The 24,808-nt window shown below is 38.7% G+C and overlaps 2 protein-coding genes across 4 annotated transcripts; one reads left to right on the top strand and one right to left on the bottom strand.

The window, feature by feature from the left end:
• Window positions 1–1,479: 1,479 nt before the first annotated feature.
• LOC131334735 (CSC1-like protein At3g54510) lies at window positions 1,480–11,334 on the bottom strand. Of its 2 annotated transcripts, none has more exons than XM_058369945.1 (10): window positions 10,984–11,334; window positions 9,730–9,876; window positions 8,595–8,658; window positions 7,414–7,626; window positions 6,265–6,456; window positions 3,980–4,278; window positions 3,487–3,766; window positions 2,828–3,106; window positions 2,243–2,476; window positions 1,480–2,018 (listed from the first exon to the last, which is right to left on the bottom strand). In XM_058369945.1, the coding sequence occupies exons 1-10, from the start codon at window positions 11,265–11,267 to the stop codon at window positions 1,863–1,865; spliced, it is 2,148 nt and encodes a 715-aa protein (XP_058225928.1). In that variant the 5' UTR covers window positions 11,268–11,334; the 3' UTR covers window positions 1,480–1,862. The 2 variants fall into 2 exon arrangements, with proteins under 2 accessions (XP_058225928.1, XP_058225929.1); XM_058369946.1 differs by having other exon boundaries at window positions 9,730–9,893; window positions 10,984–11,122.
• A 5,295-nt stretch (window positions 11,335–16,629) lies between these two features.
• Window positions 16,630–22,833, top strand: LOC131334734 (U-box domain-containing protein 44-like). 2 transcript variants are annotated; one of them, XM_058369944.1, is made up of 4 exons: window positions 16,630–20,074; window positions 20,187–20,487; window positions 21,101–22,576; window positions 22,661–22,833. In XM_058369944.1, exons 1-3 carry the CDS (start codon window positions 19,343–19,345, stop codon window positions 22,549–22,551), a joined length of 2,484 nt encoding a protein of 827 aa, XP_058225927.1. In that variant the 5' UTR covers window positions 16,630–19,342; the 3' UTR covers window positions 22,552–22,576; window positions 22,661–22,833. The 2 variants fall into 2 exon arrangements, with proteins under 2 accessions (XP_058225927.1, XP_058225926.1); XM_058369943.1 differs by having other exon boundaries at window positions 16,631–20,074; window positions 21,101–22,833.
• Window positions 22,834–24,808: the final 1,975 nt, after the last annotated feature.

The raw sequence follows: 24,808 nt of genomic DNA, 5'->3' as shown, positions 1-24,808 counted from the left end.
GGGCATGGTTATGCATCCTCTAGAAGTCCTTACAAGTTACAAATTTTCAATTGAACTCAAATATGGTTAGTGGTAAGAATTACTATTTTTCCAAGTTTGCATATTATAGTGAAATGTCAAATTTCGATATCATTGATAGTCACATATTAGTGAGTGTCTAAGAAGAGTCAATTGCATATATTTCTTAGTCATGGACATCAAAGAAGTGTCATAACAAAAAGAGTGTCCGTGTTCGAGAATGTCCGAAGAGTGTCGGTGTCCGAAACGTGTCGGTGTCTGAAACGTGTCGGACAAGGACACGACACCTTCTTTGAAGTTTCTGTGCTTCTTAGGTCCAATGATAGTCCAAAGTTTCTTATCTTTCTCTTCTTTTTTTATTACAAACGAACTTTTAGGTGGCTTTCGTTGGCGAATGTCTTCCACTAGTAAGTGTACAATTCGCAGTCCAAATTTTGCGTCATGTAGATTGTCATGTCAAGAGAGAGTATGACAGCAAATTCTTTCCTCATAATGTTATGTTGCATGTTCTACGGAAGTGTCTTAGAAAGCATGACAGCACCGACAATACCTTTGAAGTTTTTGGAGAATGTCTACTCTTTCTCTCCTATGTCTGTCTTGACAATTTTCCGTAGTTTCGCGTGATCTTAAGCTGCTGAAATGACTCAGGGTACGTACTTAATTTTTGAGGTTGTCATGTCTTGTGTGGAGGGTAGCCCGGCTGCTTGTGCTGGTATAAGTTAACTGGTGTGTGCTAATCGCATTGTTTCCTCGCCAACTCAAGAATATAAATAAATTTCTCTGTTTTGAAACAAAATGGGTTATTGATATGGGCATATTAGGTCCATAGGTGTTCAGGCTTGGCCTGATTTTCGGGCTTTGCCCTACAGGAGTTCAAGCTTTGGCCCATTTTCCAAATTTTGATTGGATCCCCTTCCTCTCTCCCCCCACTTGATGTACCCTATCAAGTTTTTTAATAAATTTTTGCCATTTCACCAAAAAATAAAAAAATGTATATGAGTACCTTAGGTGGAAAATACAAATGAAAATGTTAAATTCATTATAGGAGGAGAAAATCCAACCCTACTGATGATCTCAACGTTTCTAAAGTAAGAGCAATTACCTTGTGCAAAAATGACATTGCAAAGTCATTTTTTGGTTGCTACAGTGTCAAAAAGTCTAAAATAACGACGTCGAATTGCACCAATTTGCTGACATTTTGGCACAATCTCCATTGAATTAAATTCGATATCAATTTCCGATGCAAATTGAACTGCTTAAATGATGTTACAAGTTTGGCAATTGCCAAATTTGGCACCAAGAATGGCATTGCCAAAGATTGACATTCAATTTGGCGAAAGCGTCGAAAGGGCTTTGCTATTCTTGATCTTGATGGTAAAGTTTCGCTTTGGCATGGGTTTTGACAGGAGTGGACTTGCTCTAACAAAGCATTATTTCAAAAAATAAGAATGGCACACTGAGTTATCAAAACAAGAATACTCAACGTTACATATTTAACCGAGTAATTTACAAAATTTGAAAACATCCTTTCTATATTTCTCAGAAATTGAAAAAAAATCTCTGAAAAACAAGCTCAAAAATTGTGACCAAGCACATTTTTCGTACATTGTGAAAACATTAAATACGAAATATTATGTTCACTACAACCAATTCCCATCACAAAAAAAGCCTGGTCTTCAGCGCATACTCATCTAACCTACATCAAACAGTAAGTAGAGTAATTTGTTACATGAAAGGCACATAAAACACCATTGAGGATCGCAAACAGATATTCTTTTGGACAGAAAATTCCAGACTGTCCAAACATAAACTGAGAACCGAAAGAGAAGAAAGTGCTGTAGATCTCATGTCGAAGATATAAATGGCTGTGAGGAGCTTGATTCTTCTAAGGTGAATTTCACTGGCCGCAAACACGGAGGGCAATATGCATCCAGTGCTTTCTGGTAATTAGCTTCCAGCAAACCACTCTTCTCATCGAGTTCGTCGTTCCTCTTGGCCTCCTGACAAGTAACAGATATTTATTACAGAGTTTGTAGATGTCACTGAGAAGTGCAATTTGATGAATCATTTAAACCGCTGTTCCCAAATACAAACTGAATAAAGGGCCCACACGTCACACTTCTAAAGCTAAAGAGAATTTCTTTCCTGTCATGGTGTTGGTTAGACCTTTGTGGTTTCCCTCCTAATCAATTGGTGAAGAAAGACATTCAAGGATCACATTTACCTGGACAGGGTAATTAAAAAATGTTGGATTGAAACGCATCTTGCAATACTCGTTGAACATCAACGTGAATAAGAGGAGTGGTATCGTAGCAAAGGAGGCAGCGGGCTTTGACTTCAGTCCAAAAAGACCCATCATAGAGATCTGCGTGAGAACGATTGCGAGAAAAATATAACGATGGATGTATGGCCAATATTGACCACATGTCTCGTAAGTGGTTTCGTATACATCTTCAATCTGCCAAAGAGTTGCAATCTCATTATCATGATAAAATTACAACTCAGTTGCAAGAGAGTTCTCAAAAGCGAATGGAGCATTTTGCATACACATCTTCGCTTCCTGAATTTTCATTCTTACTAGTCGAGAAAAATAGAAACAGAACTATAACTAGCAAGTACAACTACGTTGAGGTTAAATTCCACTTAATGCAGCACAATGTTGATGCAGCAAACAAAATGCAAATAATAATGCTGAAGGGCTGGTCTATATAAAAGCAGCCATTACATGTGTAATACACCAAGCGATAAAGAAAGGCCAAAGCAAAGCGTATCAAATTTGGTAGATAATTCAATGGTTAAGAAGGCTAACCTGGTTGATAAACACAACGTAGCCGAGAAAGAAGTAGACAATAAGTAACGGGAGAAGCAATGGCGCCACGACTGAATACACCATACCAATTAGTATCGAAAGAGAAACCAAAGGGACATATCTGTAGTAAGGCAGGGAATAAAGATAAAGATTGGTGCCCTTTTCACGGTCGCATGTGCACGACTTTAAACTATCCCAAATAAGTAACCCAGGCTGAAGAATCTCCAGGGAAAAGCCAGCCAGCCCATTTGTCAAGATGTAAGTCATAAAGAAGTCTGCCTGAAAGGAAAACAAAAGGCGATAGGATATCTTATCCTCTCCCCAAGTCAATCTAGAGAACAATGAAATAACTATCAAAGAACAACAGTAGTTTATTAAAGCATCCAAAATTATGAAGACTTAAGAGTTACATACAGTAAATATTGCAACAAGGCTATGTTTCATGACTGTAATCTTTAGCAGGAATGAGAATATCAAGTAATCATACTTCTAGTATCCAAACAATAGCCTAAAGGAAAAAAAGTACATGTTTCATATGCTCTCCACATTGGCATCATGCCATCATCCTTCTTGTAAGTAGAGGAGAATATTACACTAACAGCGAGAAAGCAAAGGAAAGGAACACAATATAGTGAACCAGTGAAGGTAAATAAACGTACTTGGGCTGAGACAGCACTCGCAAGACGGCTAGGAAAATCCTTAGGATGAGTGAAAGACTGTCCAATTTGATCAAGTAAAGTCCCTGATAACAAGCTCAAGAAGAATACATTTCCCACTAGGAAATAAAAAACCATGTTGCAAGCTTTTATCTCCTTTTTACTCCTTGACACATAACCTGCTAGTTTAGCCATTGCAAGCATGGCAAACGGAACTATGTATATAAATCCAGTGAGGATGGCACTGGGAAGATATCCTGTAATAACTGGCCCCAAGCCTGGTCTGAAGGGAAGATATTGTTATGTCAGATTAAAAATCAGATCAAGTTAGTGACATTTAGTAATTACCAAAATGTACCCTGACGAGAATAGAGCGCTTATAAGAATCAAAGCAACCAATCTCCCCTTCATATGCACAAATATTCATGTATAAACATAAACATAAACACAGACACTGAATACGAGAACAGTAAAGATTGAAAGAAGAACAACTCACATCAACCGTATTGCCATGGCTGGAGGAAACCATTTCTTTAATCTCTCGTACTTTGCAATTCCTTGAATTGCAGTAACTGGGATGGTGAAAAATAGAGTAAGAAGTGATGCTGCAGTATAAACTCCAATTTTATGGAGTGGCAAATGCTTATATGGAATTGCCAAGTTCCTCCACAACACATCCCTTGGTTCTGGAGCCATTTCAGTGATCCATAGAAGTGGATTTGAGTTCTGTTGAGACTGGGCAGCTAGTGCAGCACCCCACCGGTTTCTGAATGTAACAAAAGCAACAGGCAACTCCTGCAAATATGAGGGCACACCAATCAAAAAATACCCAAACTTTCAGTTCAAAGAACTGGATAGTCACCATATAGTCCCATACACTCATCAATATACATAGGATGGTGGGTGGAAAGATGATCACAAGTTACATCAAGTACGGGTCAACAAAACGTATATTACTGCCCTTTCATCGAGTATCATACAGTTGTCAGTATGTTGGTCAGCAAAGGTTCGCTTTTGTTCAATTGTGAGTGAAGTGAAGGTACGATACAAGCAGCTCAAGCTATGATTTAGTAGAAAGGAGGTCAGGAGTTCAACAACTCGTCTTCCAAGGTGCTAATATTTTAACAATACTGACTTTCGCAGATCAAAACCTCCCACCACCAGCTGCCAAAAACATCCAGCTTCCGCTATCACCCCTAGCACAACATTATGACCACTGCACTTTTTCTTGATCATTCATCCGCCGGTCCTGCCATGCTCTTTATCTTCCCACATCCACCAGGGCAGCCTGACCACCCTCGCACACCAAAACTAAATTGCCAGTACACTTTGTTAACAACCAAACCATCCGAAATCTCAATCGATTATAGCATATGCCACTAGGATACTGCTCAACACAACCATCATTTGCTGATCACCTAGTAATCCAGCACGTGGTAAGATATGAACAGAGGCCCCTGTTTTTTTTTTTTTTATCTGCGAAATTTAGTATTGTTAGAATAGTAACACTAACACCTTGGAATAGGAGTTGAACTCCTGACACTCCTTTCTCCTAGCACCTGATGCCGTTGGGCCAGAGGCCTCTTGGCTTATGAACACAGGCCTTTGGCTCTTGTTAACTGACTAGTGCTTCTCAAAAAAAGACCCCGCCACTGATTCAAGATGCGATCTTAACGGCTTCACTGACTTCTGACAAATCAAAAAAATCATGGGGATTAGCATACAGGTAACACACCCTTAACATGAAGGTTATGGACCTCTCTCAGAGTCATTCCCTGTGTCTCTATTGCTTCATACGTGTTCTACACGTCTAGTGAACAACTGACCAACTGGCCCACCCATTCACCGTTCCTAACTTTTTTAGGTTACTGTAATGAGAGATGACTAAAGTGGGTAGTGGTAACTTGTTTTTAAATAATTCTTCTGGTCTTTATCTGCATTTTTAAGAGGAAAACTAAATTTTAGTGACTACAAGTATTTCATTGCAGTGTGACAGATTTGATGATTTGATCCGAAATGACCAACAGAACAAGTCCTCACATGGAAATAGTGCAGAAATAAAGACGGATTATAGCTAAAGCCACAGGTTCATATCCAAAATGCCGAAGCATAACATTTAGAAAAGGTACTTTCGCTTCATTTCATGGTTATTTCCTGCTAGGTTGTTGGCACATGTAGTCTCCGGTTAGCTTCTTGCACCCTAACCCCTTTTAATGTCGAAACAGCATGCATTCAAGATATTTAAACGGAAGTAAAGAAATGAATAATGCTACCAAATAGTTCAGTATCTGGTTAATGTACTTTTTCTGTTCCTTGTTTGTGAATACTCAGAACAACAATAAGAACAAGATCAAGAAGACAGCATATGCCCAAAAGCACATGGGCTTTTTTTTATGGTATGTACTCGAATTAAGCTACCCTCTTATTATGAACTCAAATCTACCTTAAACTACAGCAACCTTGAAAAGGAAAGCTAGAGGGAAAAATTGCAAAAGCAGGTGAGCGGAAAGGAGGAAGATGACACAAACCAGCAATGTGAGTAGCTAAATAGACAATATCAAACAACTACCATATTTTTAGCTCTATGTTCAGTTCAATTAACGGTAAAGGCCATTCAAACATCGTTCATAATGAGAGAAAAGCAAGGGAAGTAAAAGAAAGGAAAACTGAACTGAACCGAACCGAAAACAGAAACACAACACAAATGATTCTCTCCCAATATATTTTGAATAAGATAGCTGAATGAAAAGGTATGCCACCAAATGCCAAAGAAAAAATTACCTTTTCTTCGAACAACTTTCTGCACTGTATATGGCCTATCTTCTGACAAAGCGCATCAAGCCTTTCCCCATACCGCGCAATTTTGGCATCTTCTCTGATTGAATCAGAAAGTGTGAATTCTTTATTACGATTCTTAGCCACAGGATGGTGCCTCAAGTTTTCAATCTTTCTTGATATACGTTTTGCTTCTTTCTACATGCAAAAGTATCTGTAAGAGGTCTATGAGAAATACCAAAAGAGAATTTTTTTTTCATGGAGGACTTGTAAAACATCCAAACATAGCATGAAAACAGAGTCATCTCATGTACCACCAGATTTACTCATTCGCATTCACAAATTAAACATCCTGCTTTAGTATTTTGTAAAGCTACAAGAACTTGCTCTAACTAGTTATGTACAGAATAGAACCATTTTTCCTGGAATGTAATGGTAGACTACTTCAAGGGCAAGACAGCATGAAATAGATTCCTTGACAGGAGGCAGAAGGGAGAAATGATTTGGCATTCATAAGTAATATATTCAATGCCAAGCCATCAAACCCCTAAAAGCAACAAAAGCTAAGTCATTTGTCAAGCAAGCTGGTGAAGCTGAAAGCCTGAAACACAAAAGAATGATATTATCAGAGGAAATAACATAATAACACTTTGGGTTCCACAAAAAAGTTTGATCCACCGTCAAAAGGTCCGGAAAAAGCAAAGGGAGAAATGCTATGTGGTCATCCAAAGATCAAATGGGAATTCCTAAGAGAGGTAAAAACTAATCTGACCCCTGGAAATATAAAATCCACATAATTGCAGTTAGACATAAATGAGTGGTTATTTCATCATTGCAGTTAGACATATATGAGAGGAAATTCTACATCACTTAATTTCGTCCCAACTTTCAATCTCGAGCATAGAAGCAGTCAGAACTTAGGTGAGCACTTTTTTGAAATTGAAGAAGATATGAAGCAAAATAATTATACCTAAGTCTTGATTTGGTGATATAAAAACCAAACAAAACACCCACTGGTTTGGCCAGACGCATACCAAAAAAATACTAGATTAATAAAAACCATAGGGATCTGTACGATGCCAATATAGGCTAGTATAATAAAGCAATTGAACTCTAATGCATCAAATGCAAAGTGCTATCCTGTCATATCCTTACCAACAACTCGTCAAGATTCTTCCCATCGTATAGAATTTGATAAGATCCATAAGCGTATGCATGGTGTTTAGAGAAGAAGTCCTCAACGCAACACCCATGGGCCTTATGCTCCTCACACACGGGGATTTCTCGAACTAAAACAGTCAATTGGTCTGGCCGATGCCTATTGTTGCAGAGTTGCTGAATCCTTTTCTTCAGTATATCGTCATATTCCTGAAGATGACATGGTGCAGCAGGTCACCTGTTATGACAACTTATTTGAATATCAAGGGCAAATAGAAAAGCAAAGACAAAATCCAAAAATACATAGGTTAATTTGTTAAGAGTTATTAGTGGAAGCATATATACTTTTTCTTAAGCATAACCTTAAACAATAAAAATAAATCTATCACCTAGGACCTTCGATTGATTTTCACTTACAACATACTAATATCTGATGGTCACCATACTTCAAAAGTAGATAAATTGGCTTCTTCCACCAAGTAAGCACATTGAACAAATGAACGTTTTAAATAGCACATTGTATGAAGGCATGTAGCTGTTTCCTGGAAGCCAACAGTAAAATCTTAGATAAAAAACACCATTATATTATATTATTCATAATGAAGAACGATGGCATCAAGCCATCAACTCTGTTTTCACCGTCCGATTACCCTTCAACTTCTCAATTACCAGGTATCATTGCAACCCTCAATTTTAACCTCATTTAAAGATTTGCTTCTATTATTCCCGAACTTCTATCCATATTCACTTATGATCCTCATATGTTAGAGAAGTTACTTAAGAATGCTGTTTCCTTGGTTGCGTGCTCATATCAATCTAATCTCTAACTAGCTGCCTTATAACCGCATCAGATTACTAATACAGTTCAAGCAGAGCAGAAAGAATCAAAGTGACTCGACGATCAAGCAAGCTCACTTTCCTATGCCAATTACTCTCCTTTTTGTCAGTGAATGCCTTATATGATAAATTACTGAGATCATAAACTTAATAAGATTAGTTTTCAAAGGTGTGGATTCGTCACTCTCTGCCCGTAGCCTCTAGGCTAAAACCAGGATGACTTCATGATTTCACCAGCAGTCCACCATTACAACTCTCATATGTCTGGCTATAGTAAACAACCACATGCCTCTATGCTTCCCAGATTTTAGAATATGAAGAGAGATGACTTAGAAGATTACCTTATATAGAAGGTACAGTCCATAAACAGATATTATCCATAAGCATACGAAATGTACCCAAAGCCTGTCAAATAGGGCAAACACCAAGTCAAAAGGTAGTCAACGTGAAGATGATAGAAAGACCTACCCAAATATGAAACAACGTAAATCCACACAATAAAGGAAAAGGAAAAGAAACAAACAAGTGCACGCAGTAGGTATGCATTAAACAAATAAATATATAAAAAAAACAACTTGTGCATATATGTGTGCGTGCGCGCACCAGGCAGTACAACTAGATATGTTGCTGAATAAAAGTCTACTCTTACAGGAGAAGCCACTTCCCCTTCAAGATAAAACTCATATAGATGAGCTGCAAAGTATGAGAAATGGAATGTGACTAACAATTTCCTAAAAGCAAAAGATTTCGCGAATCGTCCTTTCGTTGAGAACTGGATAAAACATTTTATTCAACATCCCACTGTCAAGTTTTACAAAGAACAATGCAAGGCCTACATATTTAAATAGTACTAGATCAGGCTCTCAATAGCAACAATAGTTAATAAATAAATACCACACACACTGACCACCCAAAAGAACTTCTTTCCTTAAATTGGACCCTTGAGCTACACAAGAGGATTTGAAAGCTGGTTACTACGCTCCAAACATTCGAGGGTGAACCATCACCACTGGTATGAGAGCATCCCTGACTCCCCCTTCCATCATCAACTTCATGACTGCTATTGATAATGCTTTACATACAGAGAGACAGAAAGACTTCAACCCTTTCTATGCGGCACTGGTAAAAAATTTCATACTTATCTGTCGCTTTGGAAATTTTGTTTTGTAGGTCAGTTTGCTTTTAGTCATGTTAAAATCTTGAATAATAGAGAGAAGCTTAATTCAAACACACCCAAGATCCACAAGAATTGTATGAACATCTATGGAGCGTAGTTAAAAAGAATGGGTATTAGGAGGCAGACAGAGGCAGAAGCACCTCCACCTTGCGTAAACTCAAGTAAAAACAAATCCTAAGGATGGACCCACACTCATGCCCTCAGTTTTTGTACAGAATATGAAACTTAAACACAGTGTGGATACAGATATGAGCTTAATACCTGCACACCAATTTTTAGTGCACAGTTTCACACAATACCTGTCAGAGCCTCGATCGACATTGGATATTGAGAAAGAATCCATGGACATGGAATCCGAGCTCTTAGATGGCCCATCATGAGCTGTATAATTGAGTGGGAGGAGTATCACCAATCCAACAAGAGAGCATATGGAAAAGAAATTGATGCTGCAAAACAAAACAAACTAAATACAAATAGTATAAATATGATAATTATATTGGCCTACAAACCAAAAATACACAACTAGCACAACGCGTGAAATCGATAACTATGAAAATGCACATCCGTTAGCAAGAATGCGTAGACCTGCAACTCTACCAGTCTTCAATGTTTGGCTGGTCGCTATGTTCTCGAATAAAAAAGAAGTTAGCCAGCATCGTACATACTAGGATATACATGACCAAATTACCGCAATACTCTTTAGGGCATGTTTCTTTGGCCAGTATGTGTCACTTGTTATAACTATTACAGACCAAATCTCCATCAAATTCTTAAATCCCACAAAAGAACAGATATACAACTTAGGGACATAATGGGGTGTGGTACTCCCTCCATTTCAATTGTCTGCTTTGGGACACAAGTATACAACTTATTAAGACTACACAATTCCTGCATTTTACAAACTTAAACTTTCCGATGATGTTCATTGCCTGTCCAAAATAAACAAGTAATTAAGACATCAAATTAAAAAGTCGACACAAAATAAAACGAGTACTATTAATCGATCACATCCAATGACATTACATATCCCATAAGTTATAATCTTCGACTTTTGGTCCCACAAACATGTGTTTAATCCATTCATCTATTATCTATTTACTCCATACATACTAAGCACATGAATGACACACAAACACGGTCCCTCTATTGGCTTTCCACGTAACCAAAAAAATGAAAAAATCTTCCAAACTTCCCCTCACACTCGAACTCTCTTTTAAAACAATTTTCACATTGTTATATTGCGCAACAATACGAGATAAATATCATTAAACTTAATAGATTCTTTCGTGCTCCCTAACATAGTACGGATACTGCGCTTATACTATAAAACGCTCAACATAAAAATTGAATCAGCCAAAGCATTGGTGATTACTACTACTAATCAGCCTTCTCAAACGCAACAAAAAAACATATATTCAAGTTCCTGAAATATGTAAGGTTTTTTGTTTCGAAAAAGTGTATTGCACGAGAACAGAGATATAGACACTTTCGGTAAAAGTGACCTAAGGTGGAAATATCGACTATATAGTACATGCAACAATGACGGGACTGACCCGAATTTGAAGAGCCTAATGAAGACGAGGCCGTCGAGGCCGCTGATCTCGAGGATTTCGTCTTCGGTGACGTAGATGGCGCGGGAGATCCAGGAGACGGAGGGGAGGAAGCGGCGGAGGGTGAAGGAGTGGTCGAAGGGGATGTGGTGGCCGAGGGCGAGGCGGCGGGCGTAGTAGATGCCGGCGTTGGATGGCTGTCTCTTGAAGACGGAGAAGAGGGAGAGGATCACGAAGGCCAGACCGATGTTTATGGCCGCCGATGCGAGCAGGCTCTCCGCATTCATGTCCAGACGGAGAGACGGTGCGGTGAATGATCATGTGGACATATACATGCAGATTGCGTGCGTGCGTGTGTGTGAGAGAGAGAGAGAGGAGAGAGAGGTGGTGACACATGCCATGTTCGAGGGGGACGTGGCGGGAAGGGAGAGAATGAGGGGTTTATGAGAAATTATTCCAGACCTTCCATGGAAACCGACGGGCTGTGCATACGGAGCACAGACAAGCATGCGAGGCCCACTTTGGATCCCGCATTAATAATCCGAGACGTTTAATAATTGTAAAATAATTTTTCGAGTGGTTGTGCAAAAAATCCTGTAATCTAAATTTAAAAAAAAATTAATCAAGCACTTACACGTATCGTATTGAGCCGATTCTGTGGACAACCACTTTAAAAAATTATTTTAAAATTATTGAACGATTCAAATCATTCGCACGAGACCCGGAGTGGACCCTGCAACCGATCTGTGTACTGTAGCCGGCCGATGATTTTAGCTTTTTCAAAATTATTTAACGCTCTTTTGAAAATAGATCTCACATAAATGTGCAGTTTAAATTTGTGCTCGGCCTTACCCGAGGGCATTCAATATCTTCTCGTAACAGCAGAGCGTAACTGTTTTTTGCGTCATTATGTTACTGATGAGAAATTCGAATTTTGGAATTGAAATCTTATTTTTATCCTTCAAAGTATTATAGGAGTACGTGTGAAGACTTAATTTTGTTCAAATGGATTCTTTTATGTGAACTTACGATACGATGATTTGAACCGTTTTTTTGTAACCTTAGAATGAAGCCAAATAAACCTGAAGCAAAAATTCGCAGTACCATGTTGCAATGTGGGTGCCCTGATTTGTATTTACGGTAACTTTAACTCTCCAATACATTGAAAGCACGGTCACAATACAAGCATAGAGTATTCTGATAATATTTAACGATGATTCACTCACTAAAGGTCTTCTTTCAACTTCTGATCAAGATTTTAAATAACGGCATTGGAAAATGTAACAGTAACGATCAAGGTGTATTGTTAAAGGAATGTCGAACGATATGTAACGGGAATCAGTTGTTGCGGTCGTAAATTTCTAAAAAGAAAATTTAAGAAAAAAATGTGCCGAAAATCATCATAACGGCCGTGAGTCGTCTGTAAATCATAAATGGACCAATACGTAACGGGATTCAGCCGTCGCGCTTGTGATGCTCCCTTCCACCTGTATAACAGGATGCTATGGTATCGAAAAGCCAAACAATCGTTACGTATCCGCGGTTACCCCTTTTTTTTTAATTCTTTCTTTGAATGAAGAAACCGGCGCCGTCGTCATCAGTTTATAACGTCGTGTATGTTAGTAATGACTTATTTTGGGTTTGATTCAATGTGGCAAGACTTGTAAATACCAGTCTAAATTATTTCTAATTCGGTCCGATGAGATATTGATTGGTTTTTTATTACCACCAATTTTCACTTAGGTTATTGATTTCAATGAGTTCTACAAAATGAACGATTCAGATCATTGAACAATTGAATGCGATTTCACGAATCACCAATTAATTGCCGTGAAATGACTTCACATCTTAAAACGACGCCGTACTGGAGTATTCTCTTCTGTCGTTCTTCGGAGAGTAGGTTTAACTAGGGCTGCTCGCGGTCCGGTTTGGTTTGGTTCGGATTTTTAGGAATCCGAGGACCGAACCGCTAGTCACGGTTTTTACAAAATGAAATTCGTGTCCGGACCAAAAGTCCTACAGTCCGGTTCCAATCCAATCCGTGACTCGCAGATCGGTTACGATTTTGTCCACAGATTTTAGCAAAAATAAAACTCAAACATATATCCCACAATAAAAGGAGAGAAGGTTACATTCAAAATTAAGTTTAACACCACCAGAAAGTACTTGTTATATAAACTACCAAAAACTTACTTTAGAAATCAAATTCAAAAGAATCTAAAACGCTAGTAAGATTATATCATTATAGTACATTACATAACATAAAAGAATCGGAAAAGAAACAAACTACGAAAACTCAACTAGGGTTACCCGTAATTTATACAAAAAAACTACGATTTACTCATTATATTTTATGTACATCTACATTTTATCTCATTATTAAGATAAAATACTAAAATTGGTGGAAAAAGTGTTAACATTACTCACAATTTATTATATAAATAAACATATATATATATATATATATTATTTATATAAAATAAATATTCCACGGTCCGGTTCGGTTAATCCATGGTTTCGTAATGAAAATCCGTGGACCGAACCGCGAGTCACGGTTTTCTAATTTTTCAATCCGTGTCCGGACCATTAATCCACGGACAAAATCCAAAAGGTACGGATCGGTTCGGTCTGGACCGGTTTCACGGTTCACCGGATTTATTTTTTAGCAGCCCTAGGTTTAACGAGTTATTTTGCGTTTGATTCAATGTGGCAAGACCATAAGTATAAGTCTAAATTCTTCCTAATTCTTTCCGATGGAATAGTTTTTGGTACTTTATTAGCATTAATTTTCACCAGATCAATGATTTCAACGAGCTCTACAACATGAAGGATTCAGATCATTGAACAGATGAATAGAATTTTTCCAAATTTCCATTTAATTGCCTAGAAGCCATGTGAGAGGACTTCTCATTTTGATCCTGCGAAGTATGTTAAACCATAAAACGGCGCCGTACTGAAGCATTCCTGACAAATCTCTCTTGCGATCATCATCAATCGTACATTTATAATTGTCAAAATGGCGAGCAGAGACACGATCGAAGACCTCGCCGGAGCTCTCCTCAGCCGACTTCTGCGGCGGCGGCGGCTACTCCGTCCTTCTCTCCTCGAGTAAGTCACGTCAAAACTAGTTACTTTTTAATTCGACCATTTCTATTCATTTTTCCTAAGTGTGTATAAGACGTATCCTCATAAGAATCTCAGATTTCCATTTGCTCTGTGATCGGAAAATTAAGCTTAATTGCTACCATTTGGTTCTTTGTTGTTAGAGCATCTCCTGCGAGGATGTGAGAAGGTAAGTCAAATTTGCGATTGTATGGATGTCAATTTGTATGTGATTATGTGACAGTATGTCTGAATCGAGATTTTTCTTTTCACTCGATATGGGTCTGAATATAAGTGAATGCCAATTTGCGAGGGTTTGATGTCGTGCTTGGCTTGCACCAGTGGTTTTGATGAGTTTTCCAATTTGTGGGTTTGGTTTTTGACTTGATTCCGGTGGGGTTTTCTGATTTTCGAATCGTGAAACCCACTGGGTTTGCCTTGTTGTTTTTGGAACACACGGTGAGAAAATGGGTTTTTTTTATCCAAAGGAGTTTTGGGATTTGAATAGGCATTTGCCTGGGCTGTTGGGTGACGAAGTTATTTGGTGGCTAGACGAAAGAAAAAATTGGCTCTTTTCCTAGGCAATTTGCTTAGAAATTGCTTGAGGTTGGTGGAGATGCTCTTATGGTAGTTTCGTGTTGTATCGTGATCCAACAAGTATCCGAAATTCAACATGTTGAATACGTTTATTTTATATATACATGTATATTCTATATACTAGCGTCTTCGCACACGCGATGTGTGTGCAAGTGATTGGAGAAAATTTGCGATTAAACCATCTTTCATCATTGAACGATTCAATCGCATAAAAATGAAAGGAAAAAAGACCAAAAAATAAAAATAAAATACAGCGGTAGGCATGGTCGTTTTGCTTGGTGAATACGTAGGAGGAGAAGATAGGTTTGACAATAGGTATGAAAGACTGCAAACTGAAAGAGTGTGCAGTTATGGTTGAGTTGGGTAATTAATATTATTTGGTAAATACCGGTAGTGTTGGAGGGTTTTTGTGTCCACTAAAAAGTCCATACAGCTTCAACAAAAGGTGAAACCAAACTTGGGTTCTCCCTTTATATACTAGAATAGATGTCACATATTCGTTTGGTAGGACTATTCGCTTCTACTCCCAGTAACAGCCATGTACTCTCACTCCTAATCAGTGTTTTGCGATCCCGCTCTAAATCATCACTTTCATAAAATTTAGTAATTCGAGATGTTTTCAAAAGTAGCATTCACCCTCTCACTCTCTCTCACATTTACGCTCACGCACACACTTATTATGTGACTTAGGTACAAACGCTATGAGGATAAATTGCAAATGCTACCAGGTGTTTTTGGTCAATTATGATCTCATATCGTTTTAGTGATTACAAGCTTTCCACTCTTTGACGATCGCGTCAACAAAGGTGGTAGAATGACAAGCATGGTCTGTTTACCTTCATCTATTGTCTGTATTATACACTAGAAATAGCTTTTTGGTCATCGCCCTCCTCAATAGGTTTTCGGCGCTGATTGTGACACCATAGCAAGCATTAAATAATACACATGAGCTCTATAAAGCTAGAAAAATATTCTTTTAGAATATCGTGAGGGATTTGCCAAACAATGAATTCCACAATGCAATATCATATATAAAAAAAACCTAGTTTAAATGGGTTTGATCTTCGTTATTCTCAATAGGTTTTCCGCGCTAACTGTGACAACAATATGACAATATGTATTAAATAATCTGCTTGGGTCCCCTGGAGCTAACAAATACACTTTTAGAATAGAGTGAGAGACTCGTCTGAAATAAATTCCACAACGGCTTAAAAACAAAGGTTTCGAATTGTATGTGACTCATCAGGGTCCACAGTTTAGATTCTCCTACTAATCAGAACTTTTCTCAACACTTCTTCGCAGGTACTTACATTCTTTATAATCATTAATGCTAATCATTAGTATATAACTATGCATTTGCGTTTTAGCTTGGAGAGCACTGCAATTAACTTTATGGACTAATATTTTGTTCCAAACTTCCAATCAGTTAACATGCTTTTAATTTTTTTTTTTTTGAGGAACAGTTTCCTTTTAATTCAGACAGCCCACTTTATGGACTTCTTTATGCCCTAGGTATTCTCCGACAGACACCATGACGATCATAATGATTTGAGTTTTAGAACCATTCACGGAATCTAGAATTGTTTATTTAGCATGAATGTTATGACACCTTTCTTCCGTGTTTAGTTGTTTCTGAGGTATTCTTGCATTACTGATTACAACTATAGCTACGCTACTGCCCTCCTTAAATTTATTGGGTTGGTCGCTCTTGAATTATCATGTATGTATCTGGTTGAGTTGTGTTGTTATCTCAAAATAGGACCCATAGGTCTGGCTCTTTCGAAGATTGCTAGCCTTGCTGCACTATAGTTTGTTCCTCTAATGTCCACATCATTTCTTGCATCTTTTTATATTGGCCATATTTTGTTGTAGGGACGGTAACACGTTGTTGGGTGATAAATGTGAATGGATTCATGGACAGAAGGAAGTGGTGTACGAAATGGTTAGAAAGGGAATAAATTGAATTATTTCTCCTGTACTTTCATCTTTTCTTCTCCTTTTGAAGTCCCTCCACAAATCTTGTTCCAAACACAGACAAAAGTTTTGTCATTCTGCTGTCTTGTGCATCATAGATGGTAGACATCTTGTTTGGTCATAATTCAGTTACGAATCTGGCCATTCATTCTAAACTCGATTTCTTCCATCTAGTTAGGCACTCGCGCCCTCTGGTACTGCCATAATAATGTCGGCTTGTTTCTAGATAGATTGTTGCCTAATCACTTTTATCATTTCACCTGCTACTTCCACCATCAAGGAGATTCATAACCATGTTGTTCAATCCCAAATTTGGAACTGAACCAATTTGTGTGTTTTAAGCTGGTAAAGCCATTTTATCTGAACCACCTCCATCACCTGTCCTCCATTTTTTCCATCACCTGTCCTCCGTTTTTCCCATCACATGTCCTCCATTTTAGCCCTTTCGAAACCACCTCTCATCCATAGGACACTCGTCTTAGAAAAGAATGGTTAGCTTCAAGGAATAAGTACAACGAGGGAAGTGTTTTGCCTTGAAAATCTGTCAAAACTGAGAGGTGTGATTTTGAATCAATCTCCATCCCAGTTTTGCAAGCACTCCATGACTAGGAGATAGAAATCAAGCACTCGATTGTTTTATCAATCGTTGAATGTATTCAACTAACCCGAATCATCAGTTTTCATGTAATTCCCACACCACAGTCTCTGCTCTATTGTCTGGCTTGCTCATGTCAACTTCGAGGGCGAAATTTCCAATTCCCAGGCCACACGGATGTTGGTAGTTATGAGCTCTTCGATTAACAAAAACCACCTGTTGTTAGTTGTAGCCATCTCCTGTATAATTTGCTTCAATTTGTTTACGTAAACTCGTATAAAGCTTTTTTCACCTTAGGAACAAGGGCGATACAGTGGACTTTCCCAAGTTCATAAACAAAAGGCAACTGGACGATATCTGCATAAATCCGTCCTCAAAAGCTTGGCAAGAGACCCAACATACCATCAGGGTACCTTCCGGCCAACTATTGTTAGCAGGGGCGCAAACAAGCCAAGTCAAGCCGAGCTTTAGGCTGTTGGAGCTCAGCTCATTCAAACTACAGTGAGCTCAACCTCAAATTGAGTACACTAGCCGAGCTACAGCTAGTCAACTAAACGAGTCCAACTGAGTCCAACCGTTAACGAGTTGAGCCCCTCAAACTGCTCACGAACAACTCGGTCGATTTGCGGCCCTAATATCTTCCCCTTAATGTTTGGAGCCACATTCAAGTCATCCTCGATTAAAGCCTTAGTCACCTTGTGCACCGAACTTTCCATGTATACTCCACTCCAATTTATCAATTTTGTCACACTGACCCGTTCTGCTAAGGTTTTTATTTTTTTTCTATAAAAAAAAGATTCTTATTTTTTAAGTACTTATTTTTCGCTTTACGAGACATGTCATTCTCTCACTATACATATCTTTAATTCAAAAAATAAAAATAAGTACTTATTTTAGTTAATGAAACACATCGTGATTCCTCAAATTATAAATTGTAGAATATCTACTTTCAAGATGTTGTTGTGAACCAGTCAAAAAAAAAAAAAGATGTGATGAAAGAAAAAGCAATTTATTACTTCTGTAATGCTTTTATTATCATATATGTACTATATTAAATTTGTACGTTGTTTGTTTAAATAATGGAAAATAGTAAAATACTGCAGTTGAGTAGTTGACCAGCTGAGGTGAGTATAAAATAAAACACAACATACGAATCTGTTTTTGTTTTTTTAATTCTGATAATCAAACGTTTTTAAATTCGTTATATATGGTCACGTCACAAATAGAGGCCTACTAAATAATGCACCTACCGAAAGCGGCCGCTGCATTCAAAAAGCCCAGAATAAATGGTTCATCTTTGAGCCTTTTTTTTGGTTGTGTGTGAAACTGATCGTTGAGCTTTAAACCTTTGAACATTCAAGAGAGATAAAGATACAGAGAAAGAGAGAGAGGGGAGTTGACCTCGTCTTCCCTCTATCCCACACGTTGCTTCAGTGGAAGTTTGAAGAGAGAATGTGAAGTCGTCATTCTTTTACTGGTCAGAGTTCCATAGTGGCAGAGAGAGAGAGAGAGACTTAACGAGGGGATGCTTTTCTTCGCAACCATACAAACTGCTAAACAGGATGCTTTACCAACCAGGTCTGCTACACGACATTTTCCTCTATAGATTTCTTTCTCTCACTAAACACATTGCAGGCACAAGTAAATCACACTCTCCCTCTCTTGGTCTTTTATGCCTTGTGTCATTAATTCCACATAAATACAAGTAGAAGAAGACAACAACTAAAATACAAGAAACCCCCTTCTCTCTCTCTCTCTCTCTCTCTCTCTGGATTTTATGTATGTAGATAAAGTTTTCCCGTGTAAACACTAGTTTTGATTGGAGAAAAGAAGTCTATCTGTCCTCTGCAAGTTTCTTCTACAGGGAGGTCTTCAATTCCTTATTCTTCTCATGTTCTCATACTGTTTTCTCTCTCTCTCTCTTACTACCTTGTACTTTACGTTGAACCCAAGGACAAAGAACACAAGAAGTCTATGTACATAGATACCCACATACTATATAAAGCAGAGAAGTAGAGTCTGAATCACCACCACCTACAAGAAGAGAGAATTCTCTCTCTCTCTGCCTCTCTCTCTTCAGTTGTGGTTCGAAAAATGGAAATTAGAAGTTTTTCAGATATAGGTTCGGCGAGGGTAACCTCGGAAATAGTCTCCGAAAACGAGTCCTTCATCGAATACTCTGTTTTGACTAAAAAATTGAGTCCAATTCTCAGCGAGTTGAAGCAATACAAGCTCATGGACACCTCTCCGATTCGAAAAGCCGTTGAATCGCTCGAGACCGAGCTCGGACGAGCCAAGGCTTTGACGACGAGAAGAGGCAGCAGTAAACCCCCATCGAAGAAACAAGTCGAAGATGTGGCCCAGGGTCTAGGACGGTCGTTAGGCCTTGTGCTCTTCGCTAGTCGTGATGTTCAGCTGCTTAGTAAAGAGAAGATTGAGGCCTTGCGCAGAGAAATGATGAGCGTGAGGTTTGATTTGAGCCCCGAATCAGACTTTGTGAATGATGGGGAAACAGATCAAACAGGGGAAACCGATCAAACAGGGGAAACAGAGGGTGAAATCGAGGAGGAAATTGGACAGGATAGAATTACTCTGGATATTGGTGATGTGGTTTTGCGGATTAAGTATGGAAAAGATGACGAATTTAAGTCCGCTCTTTCGGCCTTTAATTCGATGATTAGGGATCACATGATCACGAGCGAGTGGATTAATGAAGAGGGGGTAATCCCAATTCTGTTTAATCGGTTGGGCACGAGTAAACAGAATAATCGGCTGACTATAATTCAGATTCTAAGAAGCCTCGCTTCACAGAACGATGGAAACAAGGTATTTACTTACGAGGTGTCAATTTAGATCATTTCTCAAAACGTGGTATTGTTTCGTGTGTTCATTGAATTGCATTTGAGACTTGGTATTCAGTATTAGTTGTTGGGTGCAGGAGAAGATGGCAGATGCTGGGTATTTGACGACGTTGGTGAAATCGTTGGTGCGGCATGAGGAAGAGCAGCGGGAAGCTGTGGGGCTTTTGTCGAGCCTCTCGGATGTTTCTGGGGTTAGAAGAAGGATTGGGAGAGTTCAAGGGTGTATAATTATGTTGGTTGCCATTTTAAATGGGGATGATCCGGTTGCTTCGGGTGATGCAGGGAGTTTGCTGAGTGCTTTGTCTAGTAATACACAGAATGCTCTTCATATGGCAGAGGCTGGTTACTTCAAGCCCCTAGTGCATTACCTAAAGGAAGGTAATCCATAGTATTTATATTGATCCTTGGTCATATTTTGGTGTCTAGTTTCCTTTGTGAAGTTTCACCATTCGATACGTTTGAATGCCTTTTCTCAATTTTTTTTTCTTTCACAAATTCAAGATCCAAACACAGCCTTAATGAGCTAGTTGCAATATTTGGTAGTGCTTCTTGTGGAATAGAAGGGACACTTTCTAGGTATTAGAAGAAGAATAAGTTGTTTCATGGAATTTTTCAACGAATAGAAGCAATGAAGTTTCACCTACAGGATCGTGATATTTATAGATCGTAATGATGTTAATCACGAATCCAGACCCTTCTAGATTGGAGTTTTGTAAATCTATGGGAGACGCACCTAGGAGTAGTCATATAAATGCTTTTAGTCAGTGTCGCATATCTGTGTCCGTGCTTTTTTCGCTACTCATTGACCAAATGGGGAGCATTGCAAGTGGAATGTCAATCCTCGGAGCTATCGGACAGCTGCTTCCATGGACAGAAGGGTCTTTGGCTTTCCACTTGCTTGTTTACATAATTCTGGGAGATGCACAAAGAGAGCAAGTTATATCACTGTTGGAGATGTCTAACCGAATTTGTGACATCATACTTTTTGCAGGTTCAGACATGAGCAAGATCCTAATGGCAACAGCACTTTCCAGAATGAAACTCACAGATCAAAGAAAATCCTCCCTCGGTTCAGATGGTGCAATCGAACTGCTTGTCCAAATGTTTCAAGGAGGAAAACTCGAAGCAAAACTGTTGGCCCTAAGCGCATTGCAAAGCCTATCAACCTTAAAAGAAAACATCCAGCGTTTAATCAGTATCGGCATCATATCCTCTCTCCTTCAGCTGCTCTTCTCCGTCACATCCGTCCTCATGACTCTCCGAGAACCAGCTTCCGCCATTCTTGCTAAAATAGCCGAATCTGATTCCATTCTCGTTAACCAAGAAGTTGCTCATCAAATGCTTTCCCTTTTAAGCCTTTCTACTCCAGCAGTTCAAAACCACCTCCTACAAGCACTCAATAGCATTGCTACCCATAAAAGTTCATCCAAAGTCAGAAGGAAAATGAATGAAAACGGCGCTATTCAGCTTCTGTTACCATTTTTGGCCCACAATAACACCAAAATCAGGACCGGTGCTTTGGATTTGCTATACACTCTTTCCAAAGATATATCAGAAGAGCTAACAGAACAGTTGGCGGAAACCAATCTCAGTATTATTATAAATGTCGTATTATCCAGGGTATCTGAGAGGGAAACGGCTGCTGCTGTTGGGATACTAAGTAATCTTCCAGTTAGTGACAAGAAAGTGACAGACATATTTAAGAAGGCAAACTTAATACCCGTTCTGATGTCTATACTGTGTTCAAGCCCAGCAAATTCAATGCCCACGACGAGGTTGCTAGAAGAGAGCATTGCGGGTGTATTTCTCCGGTTTACAGTTCCTTCGGACAAGAAACTACAAGCATTTTCTGTCCAACAAGGCGTGATTCCTTTTCTTGTGAAGTTGCTCTCAAGTGAGTCCCTTCTCACGAAATCTAGGGCTGCAACCTCCCTATCTCAATTATCACAAAACACAATGTCTCTCAAAAAGACCAAAACGAGGTGGTTGTGTGTCCCTCCTTCAGATGTTGACTTTTGCGAAGTTCATGATTGTCGCTGCTCTGTAAAGGGCACATTTTGTTTGGTCAAGGCAGGTGCTATTCCGAAAATGGTTCAAGTTTTGGAGAGTAATGAAGGGGACACAGATGAAGCCGTTTTGGGTGCCCTTGCTACGCTTTTGCAAGATGAGACTTGGGAAAACGGAAGTAATTACATTGTCAAAGTAGCCGGTGTTCAGCCCTTTATAAAAATTCTAAAACAAGGCACGGTTAAGGCTCAGGAGAAGGCACTGTGGATATTGGAAAGAATTTTCAGAGTGGACGCTCACCGCGTGGAGTTTGGAGAATCTGCCCAGGTTTTGCTCATTGATTTGGCTCAAAAGGGTGATCCAAAACTGAAATCGGTGACTGCTAAGGTACTAGCACATCTTGAGGTTCTGCAGCTTCAGTCCAGCTACTTCTGAGACATTCGGTATCAAAGTAAACAAGGTGGCGAACATTTTTCTTTTCCTTTTTTCATACAAATTTATACAATATTATTCTTGGAGTAAATCCTTTTATTCTTTATGGTAGGAGTGAAAGAAACGTAGCGATCACAGGAAAACTAGTATACTGATTTAAATACTAAAAATTTCCATTTTTCATGCAAATGAGATGGTTCTGTACAAATGGATGTTGTTGCTGGCCTTGCTTTAGCTGTCCTTGTACTTTCACCAGTTCCAAATGTTCAATTTCATTCCCTCTAATATGGTGCAATCTTTGTCATTTGAGGAAGAAAGCAAAAGAGAAGGAAAGCAAAAGCAAAAGGGGCTGTTATTGTGTTTTTCCTTTCTCTAAGATTTTCTTTTTTGGTTTTTAATTGCAAGTATCAGTGTCCTTACAGGTTTCTTTTTTGGTTTTTAATTGCAAGTATCAGTGTCCTTACAGGTTGCTTTTTGGTTTTCATCCTTTAACTTTGTTCTTTTGATTTGCATGAATGGATGGTGATGCGGCTCGTCCGTCCTATTGTTTCAATTTGGCATCTAGCCTTTTGCTACAAATCGTTCCTCCACCTTGTGCAATGTTTTGCAGCATACGTTGTTCAGATGCATAAGCTTTTTTGTTATACTTGATGTAATCCTGAATCGAGGGGTATTGAACGTCCTAGTTCCAACGGGTATGCCAGTCTCGTGGTTAAAGAAGTGAGGTAGGGCCAGTTCTTATATTTTGGAGGCTCGAAGCGAATTCCTTTACATATTCATGAATTTTTTTTAAAAATGATAAAAGTACAAAAATAACACACACACACAAAAAAAAAATCAAACTAAAAGGATACAATTATGACAATATAAATGTAAAAAGATATTATTGCAAGAGTTTTGAAGAAAATAAAATACAATTGTGCTTTTAATATTAATATGTAAATTACATTACAGTGGGGTCTCAATTTTAATATTAATATTTTCACTCCATAACGGTCGATATTTTCTCGACAGTTCAAGCAAATCTTCCAAACAGACTCATACTTTTGCACAGAGTTGCACACAGCATTAATTAGCTTATCGTATTGTTTCCGGGGTCTTCTAGACTTTTTGATTTGGATTACGACCTTTTCCGGAGAGGGTCGTAAGCTAAGGGAGGAGCAGGTACAAGGATTCTGATCGACTAGCTTCGCGCTCGTAGTTTTGGCAAAAAGCTCTCATACGCCTAATCGAGCACCAAAATGAACTGTTGGCCGAAACTAGTTTATGTTTTCGCTATGCGTAACGTTATCGGAAGTTCCATCTCAAGCTCTTACCTTAGAAGGCCCGTGTTTCATTCCCAAATATGACTGGAAGCAAAGACATGGAAGCTACTCATTTGTGTCCATTTTGCAAAACAAAATATGGTTTCTAGAAGTCGCTATTTTTCTATACAACCCTTTAAGAACTGAATTAGCAGCATCCTGCAGTTTATTTATATTGTTTGTGTTTATGAATCTAATATGTAACTTAGAACATAAAAAAGTTGCCTTCAAGTTGTCCTAACAGTTCACTTTTTCAATTTATGTCACTATAATTAAAAAACAAAAAAATAGTCTAAGGTGTATGGCTTAGGTGTGCCACAGAACTAGAGCTAACGCAGCAGTATCACATTTGACATATCTAGCACCATTTTAACTCACTATAAGAGCAATTCCATTTGGCTCTTTAAATTTCTTTTTGTTAATGGTGTGTTATATTACAAAGAGAAAATGTAAAAAGTGCGACCAAAAATTGTGTGTGAAAGAATTGTTAGGTATAGAAAGCCAAAGTGCTACATTTGACATTTTAAGGTACTTTTAGAGTGTTGGTTAGTGTGTAAAGAAAGGAGAAAAGAACAAAAGCTATGCATAGATGGTTCCTCAAACGTGCAACATCCACCGCACCAAACCACCGCGTAAAGGCACCGCACGCCATGTGAGGCCTACTCCAAGCCCCACAATAATATAGAAAAACTAAAAATTCAGAAAACATACTTACCGATTGTAGGGGGCCGAAATATCCGAAGGTTCACAAGGTCCAAAAAGGGGGGATGAGGGTTCACACGCTGTTTGACCCATCATCAAAGCTATCACAGTTCACCTGTAAATAAGTTTGGACATCGGCCGGACCGAAGGATAGACGGAACCACGAGTACTTCACCGAACAATTATAAGCTATATCCGAACGTACGACACATGAGTTCGCTCGGGGTCTTGTCAAGCGCACGGATACGAACTTC

The sequence above is a fragment of the Rhododendron vialii genome, chromosome 7a (assembly GCF_030253575.1).
Source record: "Rhododendron vialii isolate Sample 1 chromosome 7a, ASM3025357v1".
NCBI lineage: Eukaryota > Viridiplantae > Streptophyta > Magnoliopsida > Ericales > Ericaceae > Rhododendron > Rhododendron vialii.
This window is presented reverse-complemented; position numbering and strand designations above follow the sequence as displayed.